The sequence below is a fragment of the Panicum hallii genome, chromosome 5 (assembly GCF_002211085.1).
Source record: "Panicum hallii strain FIL2 chromosome 5, PHallii_v3.1, whole genome shotgun sequence".
Taxonomy (NCBI): Eukaryota; Viridiplantae; Streptophyta; class Magnoliopsida; order Poales; family Poaceae; genus Panicum; species Panicum hallii.
In genome coordinates this window covers 57,485,879-57,501,767 of record NC_038046.1, presented here as the reverse complement: position 1 = coordinate 57,501,767, position 15,889 = coordinate 57,485,879, and the positions used below count along the sequence as shown (strand labels likewise).

General features: G+C 53.8%; 2 protein-coding genes across 2 annotated transcripts; one reads left to right on the top strand and one right to left on the bottom strand.

The window, feature by feature from the left end:
* Positions 1 to 5,418: 5,418 nt before the first annotated feature.
* On the top strand, positions 5,419 to 6,807 carry LOC112894431 (cytosolic sulfotransferase 5-like). The gene has a single exon (XM_025962146.1). The coding sequence runs from the start codon at positions 5,559 to 5,561 to the stop codon at positions 6,633 to 6,635; it is 1,077 nt and encodes a 358-aa protein (XP_025817931.1). The 5' UTR covers positions 5,419 to 5,558; the 3' UTR covers positions 6,636 to 6,807.
* Positions 6,808 to 8,906: 2,099 nt separating this feature from the next.
* LOC112892862 lies at positions 8,907 to 15,322 on the bottom strand. The gene is made up of 2 exons (XM_025959966.1): positions 15,203 to 15,322; positions 8,907 to 9,473 (listed from the first exon to the last, which is right to left on the bottom strand). The coding sequence occupies exons 1-2, from the start codon at positions 15,320 to 15,322 to the stop codon at positions 8,907 to 8,909; spliced, it is 687 nt and encodes a 228-aa protein (XP_025815751.1).
* Between the last annotated feature and the right edge of the window lie 567 nt (positions 15,323 to 15,889).

Genomic DNA, 15,889 nt, shown 5'->3' with positions numbered 1-15,889 from the left:
GTGACCTGGATGGACGCCGGCACGCCGCCCCTCACGTTCTTCGGTTTTTTCGCAGAGGCCAGACGGGATGGACGTCTGTCTAGAGAGCGGTCTCTACATATAGCCGCCCACGCCGCCGCCACCGCCGCCGCCATGGGACCCCTCCCATCTCGTCTCCTAATTTATCTGCTTCTTGTCGTTCGGGTGAACGGGCTGGCTGGGGACACGGAGTGGACGCCGAGGAGGGACGCTCAGACCTCAGGGGCGTATGGCCGGATTAGAGCCGCCATGCCTGCCACGGCGAGGTCGCGGCCGTGCGCGTCGGAGGAGACGATGTGGAGTTTCCAAAAAAACTCTCAGCTATATCCAGAAACCCCATAAATTTAGGGGTTTTATGTAAAATATTGGATCAAATGTTTACATAAATCCCCCTATTTCGCGCTTGCCATTTCCTGCCCCAAATGGCGACGGCGATGGCCGACCGTTCTTCAGGACGGCGAAATGGCGAATCCACTTCCAGTTCCAGCTCTCCGCGCCCCCTTCCACCGACGGACGTAGCCTCACCTCCTGCTCGCTCCCGAGTTTCTGCCTAGCTCAGCGGTGGTCAGACTTTGGTGGCTGGCGGCACTCTGGTGGCGGCGGATTTCTCGCCGAGGAGCGGTGGTGGGCTAGCCACAGGCGGGGGGACGGGGAGGAAGCCAAAGCGGTGCGCTCAGGCGGATGCTGCTCGCCTGCTCCTGCCAACTCCTCTCTGCCACGCCTAGGTCAGAATCTCACTTGGTTCAGGGCTCCTCCATCGAGTTCACCATCCATTCCCATTCTCTCTAGCTAATTGTTGTTCTTGAGCTGCAGCACCGGTGGCCGGATAGATCTTTTGCCATGATTATCAGTTCCTCCAAAAGCTTAGCACGAAGATTGTAATATTGTGGATGCCTGAATTTTTCAGGTAACCACTAACCATTGTTTCTGCAGATCATACAACATGGTTGCTGGACCGCTGCCCGCTGACGAACGAAGCTTCCGGGGACCGGCGCAGATGATCGATCGAGTCCACTCACGGCCGGCGGCGAGCATTCGTACGGCCTTCTGAGCATGCGTACTTGTGACCTGGCCATCAACGCATCTGGTTATGGAGAGAATATCAACTTAGCTTTATTTGTGCGGTGATGGACGAACAATGCAAATCATGAAGGCAAATACAAACTAAAAAAAAAGAGAGGGATTTCTGAAGAAACGTTCCGTTTGAGTTGAGAGACCGAACAGGGAATCAGTACGAGGATACAGGCATAGAAGGCCAAATTTATCCAAAGCATTAGCCGATGGGCTAAGTGAATGATCCAACAAAAAAACGTGTTGGGATTCAGCACCTCCCCGAGCAGAGCAAGAAGAAGAAGCATATGCTGTGGAGGTTTTCTTCTCTTCCGCTTTCTCTGTTCAAATCCACGAGCGACAAGAATGAAACTAAAATAATAAACAGTAGTATAGTGGAAGACAGGCGCGAAGCCGGAACGGCTGGACTGTGTTTCGCCGCAAAACAACAGGCAATGCGCGGCCGGACACACGCGCGCGCCTGCTTCTTTGCTGTCGCCGTTGACCCCTCGTCCCCATTGGCAGCGCAAGCGAATAGCCACCATCGATGAGCCTCTCGGAGGCTCTCGGCAGCGGCTGGAGGAATGCCCGACGCGGGCGGCGATGGGCTCCTCGTGCCGACGCCGTGCACGGAGGCGGCGCGATCGGACCTTCGGTTGCACGAACGGGAGGGGAGCACGCGCGGAACGCCGGGACACGGCGGCGTTCCGGCGAGACAGCGGCGCCCGGGGCCATCTGCGGCCGAAATAACGACCAGGGTGTGGACGGTAAATGAAATACTGTCCACCCTGGGTTCTCCGTGGCGGTTGGATCGGCCACGTGCGGCCAGGATCTGCGTAGATAACTGCGTACAGGAGGAACACCTCCTTTCCCCTCCCTCGCTCGACCCCGTTGCCACGGTCGCCACGTTGAGATGAGCTCCGGCGAGCCGCGGCACCTCCCAAGAACGCAGCGGCGGTGATAAGAGCTCCGGCGAGCCGCAATTCCTCCCGAGAACATGCGGTTGCTTCGCACGATTGTCCTTCTCCGAGCAGCCATAAGAGCCGCTGTTGTGCCAAAACTCAAAACTAGCGGAGACCTTGACAGCAAGCCAGGCACAAGCTCGGCGAACAGCCGCCGCCGCCGCTGGAACCGAATCAATTCGTCCTATCCGGGAACACGATGCAGCAGCCTCGCATCCAAGCACAGCCTACGGCATCGGCACAAGGTCTGGCCGGAGCTTCAGCGACGCACGGCGCACGTCTTGCGCTGGCGAGCAGCGGTCGTGGAGGGCCTTCTCCGCGCCGGTTCCGTTCACCGGGAGGCGATACCAGACGTCCAGACCTCCAGGAGGCCTCCAATCCGCGGAAGGTGAGGCGAGCGCGCGGGGAACGGCCGGGACGCGGCGGTGTCCGGCGAGACGACGACCCCAGGGGTGGACGGTAAATGAAATACCGTCCACCCCGGGGTGCCTACCAACCGTCGGATCGAGATTGTACGGTTGAGATTGGCCTGTAAATTACATGAGGGACGGCGGCCTCAACAGCACAGAGAAGAGAGACGGCGGCCGCCGGAACACCGCGTGGGGGCACAAGAGCATGAAGCCTGGGCACCGCGCGTGGAGTCGAAGGCGGAGCGGGGTGTTCGACGAAATGCGTGACCTCGCGTCACCGATGGCATTGATTGAGCTCAGTTGCCAGGTGTGTCAGCGACTTCTTGCAATGAAACGTTTGATGGGGCTGAACTCCTATTCCCTGAACGAAATGTTTATTGTAAAACGCTGCTGATGAACATGAGAGTTCTTCTTATTTGCAGACTGCAGACAACAACGTAGCATCGTCAACCCAATGTTCCTCAAGAAGAGCTCACATCAGCCATCAGGTCATGCTCGAGCATGAGGTCATGAAAATGCCATCAGAGTACAAAGCTAAACAAGTGAAGCCGCTTCTAATTTCTGAATCAGCAAGAGATTCAGAGGTTTGTTCAGTTATCTTCCCAATCACTGTGGAAGAGTGCAGGGATGTTGGTACTGCATCTAGCGTCAAAGCAGAACTTCCACAGTAAAAATGAAGGAGGGAAAAAATGTCGATGCTAACATAACGAAGTACAGCTACACAGGCATTCTGCTGACTGCTTTGCACAACTGAGATTTTCATGTAAAAGAATTGCACGGATGGTTTTGCAGTTGGGAGTTGAGACCAAATGATCAAGTGTCAAGTCTGTGTACCAGTCTATCAGCCGATGGTCCGTCCATTATCATGTCCACAACCAAATAGTATAACAGTCAGAGAATTGAGAATTCGATGGTCATGTCCACAATCAAGTGTCAAGTCTGTGTACCAGTCTATCAGCCGATGGTCCGTCCTTGCCGGCACTGCAGAACGATTCAGAGAGAGAGAGAGAGAGAGACAGAGAGAGAGAGAGAACTTGACTGTCCAATCCCTTCTTCTTTGGCTTCTCTGTTCCTATCCACGAGCGACAAGAAGAGCATAGGAAAAGCAGAGGAAGGCTACCGGGCTGGCACTGTTTTTTGCCACAAAGCTGCGGGCAATGCGTTGCCGGACAGGCATCGGTGCGCCTGTTTCTTCGCCGTCGCCATTGTCCTCTCGTCCCCAACGGCAGGCCGTCCACAGGTTGGAGGAATGCGGCCGGAGATGGGCTCCTCGTGCCGATGCCCGACCTCCGGTAGGACGAACGAGAGGTGTGCACGCATGGAACGACCAGGGCAGGGCGGTGCTCCGGCGAGACAGCGGCATCAATTCCTGCGGAGGCGGCGAAGATATGGTTCGCCTGTTCCGAAAAACGTGCAGCCACAAGAGCTGGCGTTGCCAAAACTCAAAACAAGAAGAGATGTGACACTGATCAAGCAACTCGGCACAGCAAAGAGTAAACACTGGCGAAGGTCCCGCGTCGCCGGCGCCGGCGCCACCGCTGGAATCGAATCACACTGTCCTCTCCGGGAACACGATCCTGTGGCATGGCATCTCGGGCTGGTCAGAGTTCGCAACGACACGCAGCGCGCGTCTCGGAAGCACGGCGGTCGTGGACGGGAAGGGCCTTCTCCGCACAGGCTCCATTCACCGGGAACACGACCAGGCATCCATTACGCGGGAAGCGAGGCGAGCGCGCGAGGAACAGCGGTGACCCGGCGGTCGTCCAGCGAGACAACGTCCCCAGGGGTTGCCGGTAAATGAGATACCGTCCACCCTCTGGGCCCCTATCAACCGTCAGATCGGACTTGTGCGGCTGAGATTGGCCACGAAGCTCCTGTTCTTCTTCCTCGCTCGCCGCCCTGCCCAGCGCACCCGCTCCCCTTCTGCCAGAGGATCCGCCTCCCTGGATGACGCGCTGACCCGACCTCTAGCGAGCGCCGCGCCGTGACACCAGCGGCGGAAGGCAGGCCCGGACAGTGCTCGTCCCGGATTCCGATGGCGTGTCCTTGCGGCGAGGCGCACTACCCGGCGGAACTGCCTTCTCATGCTGCAAATCGTCACGAGGGAGCGGGCTCAGCAGCGCAGAGAACGGTGGCCGCAGGAACACGTCGTGGGAGGGGCACGAGAGCATGAAGCCTGGGCGCCGCGCGTGGCGTCGAAGGCACGCGGAGCGGGGTGTTCGACGAAATGCATGAGCTCACGTCACCGACCGCGTTGATCGAGCTCAGTTGCCAGGTGTGTCAGCGACTTGTGGCAATGCAACGGCATGGTACTGAGATTACCTGGGCGGTCACTCAGACTAGTTAGTAACTCACAGTTACCTTCTTTCCAGTGGCCGGAGCCAGAATTAAAGACTAGGGGCTCTCTTTTCCTTCTTTCTCCTCCCTCCTCTCCTTCCTTCTTCCTCCTCAAAATTTTCTTCTTCCTTCTTCTTCCTCCTCAAAATTTCAGAATTTGTGAGGGCTTCCATAGGAACCACGGTGGTAGGAGAGCTCGATCCCCTGCACCCTCTGATCCGCCCCTGCTTCTTTCTGCTTTGTGCCTCCCAAGAGAGCATTTGCCACTTAGCTGTATGTAACAAAAAGGGAGGCCTAGCTGTAAAACAGACTCTATTTCTTTTTTCGAAAGACAAAACAGACTCTATTTCTGAAGAGCGTCTTTTTTAATCATCAAGAAACAACCAGGAGCTGTTGTTCAGCATTCAACGGCCCAGAAGTTGCCCAGCACATCACTAGGGGCATGGATGGCATCATTAGGGACATGGATCACTAGGGCTACGACCGTACGGGAGCTCCCAAAATTCAGCGGTGTGCTGAATGGTTGGCAGCATGATGACCGATGCCCGTCTGCACAATGAATGCCAGGGCCTTCCTGGTCCCAACGCATGACATGGAGATAATTATTAAAAAAATGCATGATATGGAGATTGAGATCGGATTTTTTTTTCTCTAAAAAAGAAAGAGATTGGGATCAGGTCCATGACTTCTGCGAGCGGCGGCAGCACGTAACTGGAAGTCCGTAGCAAGTCAGCAAGAAGCTAGAGACGGACGCACGCACACGGCACACCGCACGCACACGATGGATTCCGGGGCGGCGCACGAGGAGGAGGACGCCGCCGCGCAGCAGCAAGGCGCAGCACCGGCGACGGCGGCTCCGCCTTCCCCGCCCGCACAGGAGGAGGTGGCTCCGGCGCTGGAGTCGCTGCCCCTGGAGACCCGGTGCCCGCCGTTCCCGCTCCGCCAGCTCAACGGCTTCTGGCTTCCCGAGATCACGCTGGCGGCGGGCGTCCCCGCCTTGCGCGCCCGCTTCACGCCGCGGCCCACGGACGTGCTGCTGGCGAGCTTCCCCAAGTCCGGCACCACGTGGCTCAAGGCCCTCGCCTTCGCCGCGCGGAACCGCGCCGCGCACCCGCCGTCCGACCCCGACCGCCACCCGCTCCGCCGCAGCAACCCCCACGACCTCGTCAGGTTCCTCGAGGTGGAGTTCGCGCTCGCGGGAGAGCACGCCGGCGGCGCCCTCGGGGACGAGTTCGAGGCGCTCCCTTCCCCGCGCACGCTCGCCACCCACCTTCCCTACTCCCTGCTGCCGGAGCGGGTCAGGTCCGAGTGCCGGATCGTCTACGTCTGCCGGGACCCCAAGGACGCGCTCGTCTCCACGTGGCTGTTCACCAGGAAGGCGGCGCCGGCGTTCGGCGCCGACGCGGAGGGCTTCGCGTTCCGGGAGGCGTTCGAGCTCTTCTGCGAGGGCCGGTCGATCTGCGGCCCGCAGTGGCGGCACGTCCGCGAGTACTGGGAGGAGAGCGTGCGGAGGCCCGGCGGGGTGCTGTTCCTCCGGTACGAGGAGATGCTGCTCGCGCCGCGGAGCAGCCTCAGGAAGCTGGCCGAGTTCATGGGGTGCGGCTTCTCCGGCGAGGAGGAGGAAGAGGGAGGGGCGGTGGACGCCATCGTGGAGCTGTGCAGCCTGGGCGGGCTGAAGAGCGCCGAGGTGAACCGGAGTGGAAGCGGCAAGCTGCCCATCGACAACAAGGCCTTCTTCCGGAAGGGCGGCGCCGGGAACTGGCGCAACCACATGACGCCGGAGATGGCGCGGAGGCTGGATCGGATCGTCGACGATGCGCTACGAGGATCTGGGTTTGCCTTCGCCGGGTCAGCGTGATCGAGAGAGCTACTACTGCTTGGTCCTGCTCATGCTTTTTTTTTGTTTGATAAACTTCCTGCAATTATGATCTCTTTAGAAGAATTATTAGCATAATCATACAACACTCTGGTGTACGATATGCAAAAACAATAGTTACCTGAAAAATTCAGGCATCCACAATGCCAGGTTACATTCTTCTCGCTAAGCTTTTGGAGGAAACTGATATCTGGCAGTGGATTCAGGGATGAAGCAAAGGTCATCAAAGTTGTAGATTCTGGTAACGTCGGAGTCACATAATCATGGCAAAAGTTCTATCAGGCCACCGGTGCTGCAACTCAAGAACAGCAACTAGCTAGCGAGAATGGTGAATTCGATGGACGAGCACTCAGGGCCGGCTCGGCCCTTGAGCCAAAAAAAAGGTCTGTTGAACTGTTACAAAATCACAGTATATAGTACGAATAATAAAAATTGCTTTTGCAATCTGTATAGCTCATAAAACATATAAAAAAATAAAAACCTGTTGAACTAATTTTTAATTACAAAATTACAGTATATAGTACGAATAATAAAAATTACTTTACAATATATATAGCTCATAAAACATATAATAATAGTGTAATAAAAAATTAAAAAATAATAACTATTATGAGGTTTGCGATGGACTTTTAAAAAATTACTATGGCATCACGAGGTTTGCGATGGACTTTTAAAAACTTATTATACTAAATAGAATATGTACTAATTACCCCCCCCCCCCCCCCCAAGCCGGCCCTGCGAGCGCTGAGCCAAGTGAGATTCAGACCTAGGCGTGGCAGAGAGGAGTTGGCAGGAGCAGGCGAGCACCGAGCAGCATCCGCCCGACGAGCACCACTTTGGCTTCCTCCCCGTCCCCCGCCTGTGGCCAGCCCACCACAGCTCCTCTGCGAGAAATCCACCACCACCAGAGTGCCGCCAGCGATCGAAGTCTGGCCAGCGCTGAGCTAAGCAGCATCTCGGGAGCGAGCAGGAGGTGAGGCTACGTCCGTCGGTGGAAGGGGACGTGGAGAGCTGGAACCGGAAGTGCATTCGCCATTTCGCCGCCCTGAAGACCGGTCGGCCGTCGCAGGCGCCATTGGGGAAGGAAATAGCAAGCACGAAATAGGGGGTTTTATATAAATAATCGATTCAATATTTTACGTAAAACCCGCGATCCGATTTAGGAGGATTTCTGTAAAATGTAGGATCACAGTAGGGGGTTTTCTGGATATAGTTAGGGGGTTTCTGATAAGTTCACATCGTCCCCTCCGACGCGCGCGGCCGCGACCTCGCCATGGCGGTCTAATCCGGCCATACACCCCCGAGGGCCGAGCGGTCCGCCTCCGTGATCAGACGGCATCCACCTCGTGCCCCGAGTCGGCCGTACACCGCACTCCATTCGCCGCCCGTGCGCCCAAACGACGAGAGGCAGATAAAGTATGAGACGAGATGGGAGGGTCGCATGGCGGCGGCGGCGGCCATGGAGCGCTCTCTATACGGGCACTGTGTCGCGCGCGCAACCTGCAAGGAGCAGCGACACCCAGACGTCGAGGGCGATTGCTGACGACGCGTCCATTCCCTCTGACCTGTGCGGCAAAACCGTGGAATGTGGGGGGCGGCATCCATCCATGGCTCCAAGCGACCCGCCGCCGGCCGCACCGACCACCGGGCAGGGAGAGAAGTGTGTGGAAGCGTGGACGTGTGGTGGAGGAAGAAGAGAGGCAGAGCAACCGAGGGCGTGGGCTATTGGGCTTCATGTGCAGGCCGTGCTCAAGGGCGTGTGCTACTGGGCGCGCTCAGACTTCCGTTGGGGCCTGTGCAGGAAATAGTAGTGGGCTTGGCAACTTCTGGGCCGTTTAATGCTGATGGCCATCCGGGGTGTACTTTTCCATCTATTTTATCTTACAGCTCTTGTTTGCTTGATCTGAAAAAAGGAGTCTGTTTTACAGCTAGGCCCCTTTTTCTTACATAGAACTAATTGGCAGATGGTCTCTTGGAATGCATAGAGCAAAAGATAATTGTGAGTTATTTACTAGTGTGAGTGAATGAGTGATAGCCCGAGTAATTTGGTGTTACACAATACAATGGATTTCTCTCTTCAAAGGAGCACCGACAGACAAAGTGAAGATGCATGCCCCATGTACATTCAAGCATCAGCATGAAATTCATACAAACCAAGGTAGGAGGAGAATCTAGCAAAGGGCCGAGGCCTATAGATGGGTAACAACTTAGAAGGCCGCACGCATGCTCGCCGCCGGCCGTGAGCTCGATCGATCATATGCGCCGGTCCCCGGAAGCTTCGTCCACCACATCGGCCAGGAACCGCGGGTCGCAGCTGGCGGACCTCGCGAGCGCCGCCGCCCTGGACGCCGTCGCGCTGCCGCGCTCCTGGCACGACGCCGTCCTCCGGTCCAGGCTCCTGCGCGCGATGCGGCGCATGGAGCCGGCCAGGGACAGCGTCGGGTTCAGCCTCGTGGTCGCGTTGAAGTCCCTGCACTCCGCCTCGTGGGCGCCCAGCGCCGCCGCCACGCCGCCGGCCGGGTCGCGGCGCGCGCGCTCCTTCACGGCCTCCGCGCACAGCCCGCACAGCCAGTCGCCGCAGAAGGACGCGCGCACGCCGCGGATGTACGCCGCCGTGCAGTCTTCGCCCACGCTGCAGCACGCGCAGCGCACCGTCTCCACCGCCCCCTGCTGATCGGAGCCGGCGGCAGCCTTGGCCGCTGAGGCGGTCGCGGCGACGTCGGGGCGTGGGTTGCTGGTCGTCGTAGCGCCTGCCGTGACGAGTTTCTCCAGCTTGTTTGCGATTTCCGAGCAGGCCCGTCGCAGATCTTGGCTCTCCATCTGAAATACAAAAAATATGAAGAGTTTACATATCAAATTTCGTGTGTTTATCCATTTCATCTATGCCAAATTCCAGAAAAAAAAAAGCTCCAACTCTTCCAAACACAAACGACTCTGATAATTTTGCCTCTCCGAAACGTACTACTGCTAAAGGAAGGCTAAACTGGTGATCATTGCCGTGTGCTTGCTTAGCTCTCACCTTGTTTCATTCGCAATTTCAGCAATTACTCTGCAATTATGCAATGTAATGATCATACGCATGCGTCTTATAAACTCTTAAAAAAGCCCAATTTGGCTTCATGTATATACTCCCTCCTGTGTTATCTTATCATCTAATGTGCCCCCAATTATACTCATCTAGCTTCATACACATCGGTGTTCAACTAAGGTTTAATTTTATGGTGCAGGTTCTGTGACAGCAAGAGAGAATGAAGATAGAATTTACCTTTGCCGCAGGCTGGAGCTCGCTCGTTTCGGTCTAGATGATTGTGGTTTCCCACTGTGTCTCTCTGTCTGTCATACAAAAAAGTTTCTAGGATGGAAGCAGTATGTGGTGGCAGGATGCTATCCTAGATCATATTTATAGGCTTATTAGATGGCATGCATGGTAGTGTCTGCTCACAAGTAGTGCCCAAAGAAACCACAACTTGGATGGCCTTTTTGCAACTTGTGCTCCAAGCTAGTTGCACCACAGAAGAAAATTTGCAGACGAGGATAGATGCGGCCAGCTTCTGCTAATCCAGGGCAACATCTTGCATGTGAAAGAGAAATCTTCGGTAGAGGGAGACAGCAGGGGATCTCCAGTTTGTGAGTATGCATCACTGTCCAACACCCCCAACTGGCGCCGCAAAGCGAAGCTCGTAGGATCGGATTCATGCATCCCACACAAACTATAGCCTGCAGGCTGCAGCTGCTGTTTCCATCACACTAGACACTAGCTAGTAGTAGCTAGCAGAGTTATGGGCAATCATGCATGCATCTTGCAAAAGGCGTATGCATGTAAAAAGACCAGGAAAAGAAAGTGGTGCTAATATAAATACGTGCTAAGGCAGGTTCGCTCAAAAAAAGTGGTGCTAATATCTAATGATGGCCATGTAGTTATATTAAAGATGACATATCAAGCATACTTCCTCTATATAAGACATTCTAGTATTTTCATAATAGATTAAGGAGATGAGAAAAATGACGTATGTATCTCTATTTAATATCTTATTTGGTTGTTATTTTGCTGATTTTATGGCCGGCTAGGAATAACTACAACCTAGAATATCTTATATTTGGGTACAAATTTTAAGTCCTTTAATGCCTTATATTTCAGGACGGAGGGAGTATGCATAAATCATATTGCTAAACTATCGTCCATACTTGGATATCTAAGGACTGTTTTAGCTTACATAATTGCTCATAAGAAAAGAAACATGTGTATATATATTTGTGGGGTGGTTTATGTTACAGGTGGCTAGGTTAGCCTAGCTTGCAAACTGCGTTGCTCTAGGCAGGTCGGTTAGAATCTCTATGGTGGTACCTGTCTACTAGAATTCGAGTTCTAAATTTAGCACATATGATCCTATGGTTCTATTTCAGAAGTAAACAATACTATGTTTTGAATGATAGACGATGTGCCCTCGACAGCGAAGCACGTATGCTATACGGTGAGTTCACCAATTTTAAGATCTTTGAGCTCGGTCTGTCTGATATGTTCATAAGGGGTGTGGTCTATGTACTTACACACGTTCGTAGGAATACGTATGTGCTCACCACCTATACGTGCGTATGTGTCCAAATTAGACATTTTCTTATTTAGGAAAAAGGAAGAACAACTCTGTATGCTTGCATCCATGCACTCTTTTGCTGCTCTCTTTCCGAATCCATCTTTTTTTTTTTACTACTTTCCGAATCGATCTATCAACACCGTTCAATCGTTTTCCTAGAGTAGATGAAGTGCTCAATTGGGGCAAGCAGCCATGCACGATGCTCCCGTGCAGCCTACGGGAGATAAAGATGTAAAGGTCGCGTCCACACTCGATCGATCGCCGGAATGGGCAGCAACGAGGCAGTGCTACGTAGTAATGTAATAAAGCAATGTCAGGCGCGCCATAACACGTGCACTTCGTTCGCCCACAATGCAGCAGCAAAGGCAGCTACATCCCCAGAGCAAGTAAGCACCAGAGGGCAGATCGAGGCCATGATATGCAATACCGCCCCCGTGAACACGTACACCTAATCACTTTATGCCAATAGATATATAGTCCTGTATGTTTGACACATGTAGATATGCAGCAGGCGTGTATTGTGCAAATGATATAAGTTTTTAGGGAAACTACAGCGGGCAAGCGGACAACCTGAATGATATATTATAAGGTGTGGCAAACCGCAGAGTGCAACAGCAGCTGCTAGCGCAGCACGACACAAGAGCATCAAAAGATTACATCCAACTCCATACGTCACAGCAAAACCACTGTCAAAGTCAATACTCTGCAATAAAATGGGGTTGTGCAGGTGAGAGGGTGTGCGCGTTTTTCCCAAAGTTTAATGCCAAATCTGCTCTGAACTTCTGAAGCCAATACTCTGCCAAATCTGCTCTGAAGCCAATACTATCAGAAGCCTGAAATCTTCTCTGAAGGAAGAAGCTCTCCTATATCATCAACTCCAGGCACAGGACTCCGCTGACGTTTCTCATTTTGGTGTAATATTTTTTCTTTCAATATGGTTTAGTAGTCCAAAAAACACAAAGGCTATGTGATACCAGACTTTCGCGTGAAATTAGTTAAGCTTGTGTACAACGTACTCGTGGAGCAAAAGAGAACAACGTTACCCAACGGAGCTGCCTCTATCATCATCATCATGATGACATCAAGTGGCCAGTTGCTAACACTGTCCGGACATTCTAGAGATAACCCCAACGCAGCCGGCCAGTAGTAGTTGGAAAGCAGTGTCACAAAAGCGCAAAAGTAATCTAGAATCCTAATTACATCGCTCATAGACCGCAAGTGTGCAAACACACACATCTTTGCATCAGGATAACGATGTCCTGAAATGAACCATCGTCCATGCATTACGCCCCCCCCCCCCCCCCCTCCTCATTTCAACAGAAAGATGCACAACTCTACTGCGTATTCGACAAAAAAAATTAATACAAATAGCTCATGTGCATGCAGTTTTTCACGACATTATCCAGAACCAGGAGGTCGTTCTGTGCGCCCTGGATTGGGACTCGATCGAGATTCCTGTCTGAACATTTCGTGCAAGTTTTACCTGTTCCAATGGTAGCAGTTTTAGTTTAATTTGTTCTCCAATATACTTCATGTTGCTTGTAGTAGGCTAATAGCCTGCTGGATTGCACTGCTGTTTTGTCCCGTTTAGCTGTGTTGTCATTATTTAACAATTCATCTGCATCCTGGACTATCTCCTTGATTTAAACTGTGCATATAATTCCTGTGCCATTCTCATTTGTTTTCTTGTCCGTAGAACATTGTACTGATGTTGTCTTTACTGTGTGCATATGTAGGCATTGCGTGTTTGTGTGGTTGTATTCTTAATGAAGTGCTACACTTTGGAGGGGATCAGGATAACTTCACCAGGCCTTCAGATGTCGCTGTTTTACCTTCGCTAATCGCTCTCACCATTGATTGCTACGCAGACTTCCGCCGGCCAGCTTGTGTGGTTGGCGTCGGGCTCACCGTCGTACGGTGGCTGGGCCTGTCGGCGCCGGGCGATGAGGGGAAGAGGATAGATGATGACGAGCAGGCCATCTCATTTCCCATTTTCTAGCTTCGAAATCGCAGAGGCAGATCCTGGTTGATTTCCAAAGTATAGCTTCAGGTTCCACCACCGTCACCTAGCCGACCGATCTGCGGACTGCGGCACACGTGCGCTTGAGATCAGGACAGCCGGCGACGGCGAGGCACAGGGAGGTTCGGACATGGCGGCGGCGTGCTTGATCCGTTGTCCGTTGCGTGGCCTGGGCAGAAGCGGCGTCAGCGCGCGAGGGGATCCGGAGAAACTCGATGGAGGAGAGCGCGGGAAGCACGGTGGCTGTACTACCGGAGGTCGCCGGCGGCCGCGCGATCGACCTCCGCCGGCTTCCATGTCGCCGGCACAGAATTTTTGCATATATGCATATTAGCAAATAGCCCCCTTTTTGCAAATAAACCCCTAAATTGGATCTCGATTCATAATCGCGATCCGAATATATGTATTTAGCCCCCTGTATTTTTACAAATAGACCCCTTATTTGGATCGCGATCCGATTATTTGCAAAAATGCCCCCGGGTTCGGATAGGCTCATCCGTCATCCGCCGGCCTGCCGTCGCCGTCGCGGTGCTCTCCGGCTCGCCAACTGCTGGCTCGCGCTCCCATCCTCACCCATCCCACCGACGCGGGACACGGCGTCCTCGGACCTCCACTACGACCTCGACGCGCGACCGGGCGGGTCTCCTTCACCGAATCACCGTGGTGCTCCTCGTCCGCGCTCGTCGCCGTCGCCTGCGCGTGGAGACCTTGTCGTCCCCAATGGGAAGGTGGGACACGACACACGTCTTCGGCGTCGCCTCCCCGGGAATCCGCGTCGCCTCGTGCTTCTACGGGCTGTGCCAGCGAGAGGAGGCCGCGCGACGGTGGTCCGCCACCCGCCCGAGGCGGAGGACTCCAAGGGGCGCGTGTGGCGATCCCTGCCTCCCTGGGGTCGGCGGGCGGGCGTCTCCGGCTGTGCGCGTTCCACATCCGCGACGAGGAGAGCTCCAACATTTTAGAAATGGAAGAGATCGAGCTCCAAGATAACGGCGTCGAGGGCGTCCACGGCGTGTGTGTGATGGACGCCGCCGGGGCGTGGGGTGGCGGCGCGTGCACGAGGCGGTGGTGGACGACCTGTCGGCGTACTACTTCAACATGCTGTGAGGCCACGAGCTGGCGCTGGACTTCGCCGGCGCGTGCAGCGACTCTGTCATCGTCGACAAGGACAAGTCCCTTGCTGCGCTACAAGCCTTGCAACCTCGTGAGGTGACAAGGTCGAGCTCGCCAGCCACTACCGAGACGACGGCAAGCTCGGCGCGCTCTAGTCATTCATGATGCCTTCCTTTTTGTGGCTATTCCAGTTCGTGCAAGACACAGTGTTAATATACCCGTGTTTCTGATGGAGCCATCGAGTGGCGATGTCTACTGCTCTATAGGTCCGGTTGATCGCAGCTCGTCCTAATCATTCATGATGTCCAGTATCACATGAACTAGCAACTTGTTTCTATAGAAGTTGCTAGTTGTTAGGTTGAGTCAAGTGGTGGGGAGAGATATCTCCCCGCCACGTCAGCTCTCACCCCACCCCTCCAATGCACAGGTTACGGTGCTAGCTTTCACTTCTCTTTTGTTCGCGTACGCAAAATAATTTAATAAACTAATTTTATTCAACTAAAAAAATTACCGATTACATCATAATTAAAAAAGGAAATTACATCGCAATAAAAATAACAAAAATACATAATAATTAAAAAATTTCTAATCCTCCTCCGAATCCTCATCTAGTCCAAACTCACCATCTTGACGGCCTTAAAATGAGTATGTTTTTTTGCTTCATCCATATTCGCGGTTGATCGGGACTTCATTATATTCCATTGCGCTTAGCCGCCTTGGTCCTATCACGGCCTATTGGACGAGTCTCATTATCCTCCTCGGTGTCTTCTGTTCCGCCGGAGCTGGTACTCACCCGAAACTCCGAGGCGGGTTCTCTTGCTACTCACATCGGATCCACTGCCAGGATCATGTTTCGCTGCCCACTTGGGTTCGTGGCGAACAGCTCTCCACCAATGATGGCGTTTGAATGCTGTCATCACTTTCGCGTCGTTCTCGTACCTCGCCATTGCTCCCTCCATGACCATTGCATCGTCTGCTCCACTCTAACGTACTCTTTCTTCTTGGATGTACTATCCATTAAACAGGGTCACCTCGCGGTTGTACACGTTCCAATGATCCTTCAGTTGCTTCGCGGTGCGATGACGGGATGGATCCGTGGTAGAGTTGAAGGTCTCCGCTATTTGGCCCTAAAAACTCAAATCGGTCTGGTTGTTGCCGGTGATAGAGTCATTCGAGTGATGGGTATGGACCATATGAAGGTGGAGCGTATGGAGGTGGAGCGTACGAAGGTGGTGGGTACAGACCTTCAGCCCCGCTCCTTGTGCCTGGAGGTGGAGCATATGGAGGTGGTGGGTACGAGTACGGACCGTACGAATAATGATATGGCGATGGAGGTGCCTCCGGAGCCGGAGGTGCAGCAGGGGGAATAATGCCCGGGGTTGCGGCGAAGAATTGACATCGGAGCAGCGATGCATCAAAGAAGACTCATCTTGGGGAGATGCTTGTGACCCGTCGGCTGCAAGAGATCGGTGAAGATATGGAAATTTGGAGACCAACCGATCATGGTGGAAGAG

Excerpts from the sequence above, each read along its gene's own strand:
- LOC112894431 (XM_025962146.1), top strand. The coding sequence starts at position 5,559 with ATGGATTCCGGGGCGGCGCACGAGGAGGAGGACGCCGCCGCGCAGCAG.
- LOC112892862 (XM_025959966.1), bottom strand. The coding sequence starts at position 15,322 with ATGGCGAGGTACGAGAACGACGCGAAAGTGATGACAGCATTCAAACGC. Across the intron at positions 9,474-15,202 it reads ATCCTGGCAGTGGATCCGAT|ATGGAGAGCCAAGATCTGCG; the intron begins GTGAGTAGCAAG and ends TTTGTATTTCAG.